Raw genomic sequence first — 10,060 nt, 5'->3', positions numbered from 1 at the left:
CGAAGACGGTGGGTGTGTTGGGCGGCGTGGTGGACACTGGGGGAGGAGGCTAGGTGTCTAGGCGGAAAGACGGACAGGGCGCGCGCACATGTCGTCTGTCAGGGTGTTTGGGGGTATGGTGGTGTAGTGATGCAGCAGAGGAAGAGGAAGAGGAGAGGAGATGGACAGGGAGCGTGTACGGCGCACAGCACAACACAGCACAGCACAGGGCTGACGTCTGATTTGACTAGATTTGATTTGAGCAGCACTCAGCCAACGAGGAGCGAAACGCGACAACGGTCGGGTGCTGCGTGTACGCCGCAATAGCCTCGTCTCCCTGGCCTTGCTCGCAGAGACCGCCCTGGCCGCCCTGGTCGTCGTGATCGCATGGCGCACCGCGCCCCCTGAGAAGCGTCCGCGCGCCGATCGCTCTCCCGACGAGGCTAGCCAGTGTGATGCACACTGCCATTGGTTGCTTCATCAACCACGTTCTGTATCTACCTACCAGGGCCGTCAGCTGCGTGAGCAAGTAGCCGTACCCTGCCTGCTAAGTAGTAGTACTAGCAATGCCGACATATATATGTATGTGCTTACTCGATGGTTCTCCGCCCGACCGTGCCGCCGCCGTCTCCCAGTACCGGTGTATGGTACTCTAATGATGATGTTGCGTCTCACCGCCATGCCGCTTTGGGACTGGCGCCTTGGCTCTCCTTGCGCCTACACGTTGGAGTGGGTACGTGTGGACATATATAGCCAACGCCGTTGAACTGTACTAATCCTCCTGGCGACATTGTTTATCCAGACGTCTTCCTTGCTCTCAAGCACTATCCAGTCTAATATTGCCATGTCTTCTTTTGCTGAGCGCAGGGGCGAGATACCGCTTGTCCCCAACCATCCTTGGCCGCCAAGTCCCGTTGGTTTTTATTTATGGAGAGAATATCGGATACCTGAGCTCTAAGAACTGGCCATTGCGCTTTCGGCAAGATGGCAAGATGGTCTGACGTTAGGACGTGATGGAAAAATGCCGCCGCATGCTAATATACTCTGCCTACACACAAAACTAAACTAAAAACTAAAAAAAAGAGGGGCGCTACACATGTTGCATAAAACTTACACGAACTTACACTGGACGTAAAGGCAGTTGCGTGTTAAGTAAGCAGCAAGTGCGTGCGACGGCCTAACACTCGTTCAGATACACATGTCTGAATATCAAACCTCTTCTTAGGAATACAAACTTGATTGCAACCTCAGCTACATGCTATTTGTCCGATCCATGACGAGGTATTACGAGTACCTTCTAGACTAGCGCCAAATCACGTGACTGAGGCTAACACGTTCCTTCCGCCTGCTTTAATCCCAAGCAAGACGATACATATTTTCAATCAGACATCACATAGTGCACCGATAATCAGAAGAGTTTAAGTTCTATCACATATCACAGTATGAGCATACCCTCATCAAGCTATTCCTTCCATTGGTTTGTCGCCTCAAAATATTTAGATACATGCAATAATAAACAAAATAATAGCCCTGTCACCCTGCATCAGCCACACCGACTTTTCCAATCCCACGAGCCCCATAAACAAGTCTTTTTTTTTCGTCCGTCCATTGTTCAATGTGCCATGTCGGAGATTCTTGTCGATTTCAAAGCCGGTATCCGTAGTTGAAGTTGGTAATCGCAGAGTAACAAAGCGCTGATGTTGACAGGTGGAGAAGAAGAAGAAGAAAGGAAGAGCGAGTCACTCTTCCTCCCTCTCCTCATCATTCCCTCTTCATTTTTTAAAAAAATACTCGTTGGAAGAATGGTAATAACCGCCAGTCCCTTCTCTCACTCTCGCAACTAGGCAAGACTGTTTAAGAGATGGTGCATCCCGGGCCTGTGACAACACCGCGGGAAATGGTGCAGCCGGGTCCGGTAACGACGCCACGGCGAGAGATGGTGCAACCGGGTCCAGTAACAACGCCTGCCATTTTGATTTTAGTTGAGAGAGAAGAGGGTTTTCTTATGTAAGAATAGAGTTGGAGCGAAAGTGGTTCAAGTGGTTGAAGGACTGATGACTTGAGTGGTGAGAAAGTTGGACTCGAAGGGCTCGAAGAACTTATATATTCTTTTTCAGTCTGGACGGATATCGGACGTCATGGGAAGAGAAAGAAGGGGTTTCCTTTGTGGGATGAAATTGTTCATTGTCGAAGTGTTCTAGATTTTCCTTTCTGGTTGCTGCAGTGTAGGTAGGGAGAAAGAGTGGCGGTTGCGTCCCGTCGTGTTACTATTGTTCTTGGATTCGGTGCACGGAGGCGTTTTCCCCCTTGTCATTGTCGGAAGAACCACTGGTCATCAAAACCCTCTCATAGCACGAATATCGAAAATTTAGAGCCTTGTTCGACAAATAATCACAGTGGCCATGTGACGGGCTCGATGTTAGAATCCATTGGTTAATACTGTTCGTATGCACATAGCGAAGGGATAGCTGTGTGTTGAGCATGGGATTTCTCTAAAAAGAGTAAATTCATGTCCAGAAGGGGTTCAAATAGTATAGTTAGGAGGTTGTGGCTTGAAAATCCACTACTATTGTTCTCCAAGGTTACTAGGTCCGTGGGGCCTTGGCAGCTGAAGTGGTTCGAGAACAGGTAAGCATTCAGCAAGAACAACCAAGCTCAAAACTCATGTTATGACAGGTGCGTATCAGTCATCCTTCTAACTCGCGTCGCTGAGTTATTCGTATCTCTAATCTTGTGCATTGCAAAATGGCTTCTACTAACTCTTTATATCAGCTATACCGCGACACTCTATGCTGTGCAATTATGCACTCTTAAATCGACCAGCGCGACAGCTAAAATGCAATAGCATCAGTGGTATCGAACTGTTTTGCAAAATCTCAGTGTTCGCAATTCGGGAACCTCGATCACCTTCTCCCCTCACTTTTTAATCATCAATTCACGGAAGACATATCTCTCTGGTAGCCCGTCGACTGTTATTATATAGCTTTTTCTGCTCTCTTCTACGAACTTCATTCTACATGAAGGTGCAGTACTGTCGCACTGTGGAGTACATGGATGGGAATCTATGACAATTATAGAGAGAGATGATTGATTTTCATCTGCGTCGTCTCATTTGCTTAGAGAGACGCTAGCAGGCAGTGTAATCAACAGTTTGGTGGTATTACGAATGAAAAATTTGCTTCCGAAAGCTACACATTTTGCAATGACTACTCTCACCATAACATCGATGCTGCTACAGAAGGACGGCCTTCGTCCCTAACGCGATACTTATCATTGCTAAGTTGACTAGAATCACAATTCCATTTTGCTGCAATGACCCTGCTTACACCCTTCACATAGATCACTTCTATGTGGACCCTTACCCTGCCCTGAGAAGAAGAAAGGGCGTTCCATATGGATGCCAGACCACTTTTTGAGACGATATGCCACTCTTTCTGCGTATGAAGAATCTAGTTGTGGCTCACTCGTCCTGTGGCAGCGTTTGCAGGATTGGTAATACACTCTTGCATTGTATCGCTCGTTGGGATATCTCCGTATAGTTATGGCTATTTGCTTGCTTGTCCAAACAGCCGGGCATGATGTATTACTGCAAACGAACTGACCCATGATGTTCGTATCGTAGTCGTCTATGCAGCCGTTGGCGTCGTCCTTCTCGTAGAAGCTGAAGGAAATGTTGTCTTTGTAGAGGAGGTCGGATACTTCATTGTGGAGTAAAGGATACAACGACCATTTTTTGTTTGTCTTCGGCTTCCTAGCCGACTTCAGTTTCGTGGTTGACTTTTGTTTTTGAGGAGAGCTCGTAAGAATGGCTGGATGTTCAGAAGACTGGGCGTGAACAGCGGCATTCTGGTAGTGCTGTGCCAGAGCCTTGTCGTTTTTGAAATGACGATCGCATGTTGTACAGTCGTACTTGTGTGCTGGTGAGTCTCGTTTGTGTTGCTGCAGTGCCTCATCGCTGCTGAAGTCTCGATCGCAGGGTACGCAACGAGGGCTCATAGTGTCAGTATTGTGGTTAGTACCCCGCAATTTGCGGAGTCCAGATGAATATATTAAGTTCAGAATCGAGGCAGTGGGTTCGCGCATGACCTATCTTGAGCAAATGAGCTACAGCAATGCTGTGTAACCAAAGATAAGGTTGCTCTTCCACCTGATAGGTGCGGAGCTCGTTGTGACATGATCAATAGTATCCATTTGAGCATCCAAGAAAGTTGTTGGATATGTAAAATAAATTGCAAGATCATTTATAACTAACTTAGAAAGGATGCTGGGGCAGACAATACGCAAATGCTGAGTTGCTATAGCTTTCGCTAAGGCTGACTCCATGTCGTGGGGAAAGTCCCCAAGTGCAGATACTGGAAGCTGATTTTGCAGGCGAGTGTATGAAGAACACATGTGGATTGAAGAAAAGAAGGTTGGTCGCAGTTGATGAACGAAGTGGGCCAGCTACGGATGCGTGTGATGGGTGCATGAACGGCTCCGAAGATTAAAGTGGGTCCAGCGGGCGACATCCTATGCTCCGCCCACATGTTGTCCAGCACCTTCAACGACACACAACACCTTGACAATGGCACCAGCAACAATAATGCGGGCAGCGAGACCACTAACCCGTAGCGGGTACCATATCCCGCTTCGTCGCTTTCTCCAAACGGCTGCTGCCCCCCATACCCCCGCATCCGACTTTGCGTTCGCTTTCGAGTAAGGCACCTCTGCCATCGGTTTCACAACACGGCCGCTGACGGCTGTCAGTATCGACGGAGTGCTTCTTAGGAGTGCCGATCCATTGCCGCGAGCACACCAGGCCCTTTCCTATCTCCAGGCGCAGCACATCCCATTCATCCTGCTCACAAATGGCGGCGGGAAACACGAGTCGGAGCGCGTCGCCGACCTGAGCAGCAGGCTCAATATCCCTCTGGATACGTCCATGTTTGTTCAGAGTCATACACCCTTTGCCGACATGGACCATCTCAAGGACAAAACGGTCATGGTCGTTGGCGGCGAAGCAGACAAATGCAGAAAGGTTGCTGAGGCATATGGGTACGCAGAAACGCACATTCATGTTGCTATGTATCCTAACAAATCTGTACAGCTTCAAGACAGTGGTTACCCCAGGTGATATCTTGGTGGCGCATCCGGAAGTCTGGCCCTTTTCGCAGCAATTGCTTTCGTACTACAAGACGTTTACTCGCCCTCTACCTGCTCCCATTGACCCTTCTTCCTCGTCAACATCACTCCGTATCGATGCTGTTTTCGTCTACAACGACCCGCGTGACTGGGGCCTCGATGCGCAAATCATCAAAGACGTCCTGCTATCCGAAAAGGGTATCATGGGAACTCTGTCCAAGAAGAACGGCAATGATGCCCTAGAGAATCGTGGCTACCAACAAGATGGACAACCTACCATTTATTACTCTAATCCAGACTTGCTCTGGGCCGCTAAATACCACCTTCCACGCCTGGGCCAAGGAGGTTTCCGTGAAGCTTTTGAAGGCATTTGGGCAGCAGTGACTGGTGGCGAGGCAAAAGGTGTCAAGTTGCATAAAGTTGTCATGGGGAAACCACATCAGCCTACTTATGAGTTTGCTGAAAAGCGACTCATAGCACATCGTAGTCATCTGATGAAACAGTATGGTGGAACACTTGACCATCTCAAGCGAGTTTACATGGTCGGTGATAACCCAGCTAGTGATATTGCTGGTGGCAACAACTACAAGAGCCCATACGGCACCGATTGGGCTAGTATATTAGTAGAGACCGGCGTCTACGTCAAAGGCACCAAACCATCACCTGAGCCACGCAAGATTGTGGATGATGTATGGGATGCCGTGGCATGGGCTATTGCACAAGAACAAGGCAAACAAATACCTTGAAAGTGAATTATGTATCATCTAGATTTACAACCCTAAATCTACTAGATTGCTCTTTGGCATCATTGAACTATACACACTTGAAGCTCAAACCCTTATTTGACCTTTGTCACAACTCACACTCCCTCTTCGTTACTCTTAGACCCATTGGATAAACCTAAATAACAATTAGCAATTGACTCAAACGTTCGGGAAAAAGGTATACTCACATGAGATCTCCCGGTCCAAGACCCGCAGCTCCCGCTACAGGCTTATCATCCTTGATAATTCCCGTCTTGACATCCCTCGCATAAATAGCCACATTGTTACTCCGCTGATTTGCAACCGCAATCATCGAGCCATCCTTGCTCAGCTGAAAATGGCGCGGGAAATAACCACCAGATTTGGCCAGCTGGACAAACTTCAGCTTGCCATCCGCTGACGGCTTATACGTCACAATCGAGTCACTGGGTACTTTGGTGCTGTTCTTGGGATCCGGGTTGTCGACGGTGAAAATGGTGCCGTTGCGGTTTCCGGCAAGCACAAAGGCGTTGTCGGGGGAGACTGAGATTTCCGAGGCGGATAGCTTTTTGTTTGGGAGGGTGTAATTGCCGTAGGTGCTTACTTCGTCTACTGGTGTGAACTTGATGCCGGCGTGGTTGGCGAGGTAGGTGGCCTTGTAGCTAATGATTTTGTTGCTCAATTCGTGGACGACGAAGAGGAAGGTGGAGTCTGATTTTTTGGAGGTCCAGAAGGCGGCGTGGCGGGGGCCGTAGCCGGTTGGGGAGACTAGAGACTCGCGTTGGGCTAGTTGGCCGGTGGTGGGGTTGATGGCGTAGACGTGGACGCGGTCGGCGCCCAGACTGGGGAAGATCATGTACTGCCCTGTTGGGTCGAGGACGGCTTGGTGGATCTTTTCTGGGTCGGCGAATGTGATGTTTTGGAGGGACTGTAGCTGAGAGTTGCCGTGTACGGAGTAGGAACTTATCGCTGGAGGTCCATACTATTGATGTGAGGTTAGTATCAAAGTACGGGTAAGAAACTTTGTCTTGTACGCATAAAAGGCACTTACATGAGCGAGTGCTATAGCCGATCCGTTGTTATAAGTTGCTGAAGATACAGCGCCGCCGAGCGCAGGCGAACTGGAAATCTTCTTCAGACTACCATCGGGCTGGAGATTGAATGTCGTGATATTGGCATTGCCCGATTCGTCCAGGCAGATCACCTTATTCTGACCAAGACTTGTGTCTAGCCAAGTAGGAAGGGGACCGCATTCTTGGCTGTTGTGAATAACCTCGAGCTTGCGATTGCATTTAGAACCAGTGCTGGGATAGAGTTCGAGAGTTGTAACAGAGCCCAGAGTCGAGTCGGTGCCATAAGAAGCTAGGAGGAGGCGCTCAGCGGCTGCCGATCCTAATAAAGCTAGCGCGGTGATAGTCGCCTTCATGATGTGAGAAATTCGAACTTCTGGGGCTGTCCGAGGCAAAAAAGGAACAGGAGGGCAACGTGGATTCCTTTTATCTGCGCAAGCAAGAAAAAGTAGTGTGAATTGGGCTAATTTGGCAAGCCCCGGGAAATTCCCTCCAAGGAAAAGGGACTTGTACCAGTGTCGCAGGCGACTTAAACCTTATAAGTGATCTGCAAGGGTGAAGACTTAAAACAATCAATTATCGGACAAACACCACGCCAGTACATCCAATGGCTTGGCTGTACGCGGGAACTACACGGTAGAGTAGGAATGTCATCCGTGCCGTGTTATATGATTTATAACTGTGGAGTGGTACTACGAGTACGTAAGCTCCGCAATCGCTCATGTTTTGCTAATATCTGACGGCTGTGCTTCCCGTCAGAATTGCTGGGGCCGGACTTTTGCATAGTGAAAAAGGACCGATGGTGAGCAAAGGGTGAAAAATGACATTGAAGCGTGCAAGGATTGTGCTATGCGCTCTGGCTTGGCAGGTATAGTCGAGCGTGAAGGCCTGCCATGTTGTGCAGTACCTTGGTGTTATCCTTGGGCGGCATATAGCAAACCTCCCACTGGTTTGTCGTCCGCTGTGACCACTGTGAATTCCGTGCTGTAAGTCTATCTATCGATTTCCGTAAACACAACCCCGGTCCGAGCCGGGTAGATTAACAGTCCGGGTGTGGAGTAGCTCATGTCCGTTGCGGAGAGAGTGTGTGTGGGCCTGGCATCCTGGACAAGTAACTTGCCCTTTTGTTATATCTCGAAGAGCAAATCGTCCGTCGATGTGCAACATTGTGTCTAGCTTCGATAGGTGGTTTAATTGTCGCGCAACGGCGCGTCCACGTGCATGAATGCCTAGCGTGACGGCGTGCATGGCGTTTCCCCAAGCTCGGGTTTTAGCAAGGAGATAAGCGCAACGACAAACTATGTGCTAGTGCGTCATCTCAACCGCACGTTTGCGCTCAACGCTCTCCGGGAACATCACTTACGCGATAGTTTCATATACCATATAACAACCAGCACAGTAAGATATGGCTGCGCGTAATACAGGAAACTATGCCAACTACCTTCCCGATGAGTTGTTGCTTGAGATACTGTCCCATCTCGAGTCATGGAGCAGGCTCGAGAGGCAAATTACCTTGGCCCGCTTCTCCGCCGTGAATAGGTATGCCATGGTCTAGATGCTTTCTTGTTCACGTGAGCTGACAGGACAGGCAATGGTACGATGTACGTCAGGTTTCATCTTGGTCGTTTTGATGTATTACCTGCTTACCACTTTATTTGTCTTATCAGGTAGCCATACAGCCATTATACGAGGCACCATTCCTTTTGGGCCGTGCATATGACCTTTTCGTTCGCACCATAAGTCCTTCTGTTAATGCACGCATTAAGGTAGTTATCCTTGTAGACCTTCAGGCCCACGATAAATGATACACCAAGAAACTAACAAAAAAGACAGCCGTCACCATTATCTGGCTTAGTCAAAGACTTGGACTTATCCCACATCGTACACCAAGGCGCAAAATCCACAACAGCAAGACTGCTGGGACGCACAAAATCCTCCCTAGAAGTCTTCGTAGCACCACAAGCCAGCTTCGCAATAAACTGTTGGGCCAGCCTAAGCAAATGTACTCGTTTGCGCGTCCTAGACCTGAGCCTGTAAGTAACACTCCAACTCCGCACACACCTCCATCCCTCGAAAATTTCACAATTCTAAAACCCTACCTAACACCCCAGCTTCGGCAGAGTCTCGGAATGCATCGACTTTCAATCCCTCAACCAAACCATCCGCCAACTCCCCCAACTCCGTGAACTCTACCTCCCCCGCTGCTCCTCCCGCTACGAAAAAGCCACCTCTCCAACCTCAACCTTGCGCTGGCCCCCTCGTCTCCAACACCTCGCCCTCTCAGGCTCAGTCTCCGGCCAGTTCCTTTGGGACATGCTCCAACAACCTGACAACTTCCCTCCGTCCTTCTCCTCAATAAGCATACACCACTGTCCCGCGCTCGACCACTCCGGCATAAGACCTTTGCTCAGCACACTCGCTTCGAATCTCACAGCCGTTGAACTGCGTGATTTACCTGCTGTGAAACAAGGTCGGCTAAACGGTGTGCTGGAATGGCTTCCGAAACTCGTGTCGCTGACTATAGCGCTCGATTACATCGACTCGCGGTTCGGTTCTATGCCGATGGATTTCTCGCAAACCCGATGGCAGGAAGCGAGGCCGCTTACTAGTCTTACGATTGTATCCAGTGGGCGCCAGGGCGATCCTTCACGCAGTTTTACGCCGACGGATTTGTATTCGCTAATTGATGAGCGGTGGCTTGGTCGTTTGCGCTACTTGAATATCGGAGTCAGTACGGAGTGGCATATGGAGTATGCAGAGGAGTTGGGGGCGCTGGAATATCTGCTAGTCGAGGAGCTGGACAAGGAAAATTGGATAGAGGCGAGGTGGCATTATGAGGATGTTTGGTCTTTGATTGGCACGACGCGAAATATGGATTATGAAGAGTGGATTAACGGGACGACATTGGGGAGAAAAATGAGGCCGAGGTTTCGGCTGCTGCAGAATCGGTAGTCAGAAGAGATGTCGTGGATAAAGAGTTGGATGTTTGGGCCGTTTGCTGCGTTGTCTCCGTTGTTACTGTCCTCAATACGGCTATCACATGACAGCGAAATCTTACTCAGGAACCACTCAAAACAAGTCATAGTCTCCCTTGATACAGTAGTACGGGCATCTAAATGCCCATCTCGGCGCCAGAATCACTGATAA

At 49.3% G+C, this 10,060-nt stretch overlaps 4 protein-coding genes across 4 annotated transcripts; 2 read left to right on the top strand and 2 right to left on the bottom strand.

Moving 5' to 3' along the window:
- Positions 1-3,270: 3,270 nt before the first annotated feature.
- COCVIDRAFT_113309 (hypothetical protein) lies at positions 3,271-3,975 on the bottom strand (the record flags this gene model as incomplete). Its single annotated transcript, XM_014695818.1, has 1 exon — positions 3,271-3,975. One exon carries the CDS (start codon positions 3,973-3,975, stop codon positions 3,271-3,273), a length of 705 nt encoding a protein of 234 aa, XP_014551304.1.
- A 586-nt stretch (positions 3,976-4,561) lies between these two features.
- On the top strand, positions 4,562-5,846 carry COCVIDRAFT_113297 (hypothetical protein; the record flags this gene model as incomplete). Its single annotated transcript, XM_014695817.1, has 3 exons — positions 4,562-4,674; positions 4,726-5,013; positions 5,066-5,846. 3 exons carry the CDS (start codon positions 4,562-4,564, stop codon positions 5,844-5,846), a joined length of 1,182 nt encoding a protein of 393 aa, XP_014551303.1.
- A 202-nt stretch (positions 5,847-6,048) lies between these two features.
- Positions 6,049-7,269, bottom strand: COCVIDRAFT_113320 (hypothetical protein; the record flags this gene model as incomplete). Its single annotated transcript, XM_014695816.1, has 2 exons — positions 6,049-6,825; positions 6,895-7,269. The coding sequence occupies 2 exons, from the start codon at positions 7,267-7,269 to the stop codon at positions 6,049-6,051; spliced, it is 1,152 nt and encodes a 383-aa protein (XP_014551302.1).
- A 1,049-nt stretch (positions 7,270-8,318) lies between these two features.
- COCVIDRAFT_113327 (hypothetical protein) lies at positions 8,319-9,865 on the top strand (the record flags this gene model as incomplete). The annotated part of the gene is made up of 5 exons (XM_014695815.1): positions 8,319-8,452; positions 8,502-8,514; positions 8,581-8,679; positions 8,747-8,946; positions 9,034-9,865. 5 exons carry the CDS (start codon positions 8,319-8,321, stop codon positions 9,863-9,865), a joined length of 1,278 nt encoding a protein of 425 aa, XP_014551301.1.
- Between the last annotated feature and the right edge of the window lie 195 nt (positions 9,866-10,060).

The sequence above is a fragment of the Bipolaris victoriae genome (assembly GCF_000527765.1).
Source record: "Bipolaris victoriae FI3 unplaced genomic scaffold scaffold_145, whole genome shotgun sequence".
Lineage (NCBI taxonomy): Eukaryota > Fungi > Ascomycota > Dothideomycetes > Pleosporales > Pleosporaceae > Bipolaris > Bipolaris victoriae.
This window is presented reverse-complemented; position numbering and strand designations above follow the sequence as displayed.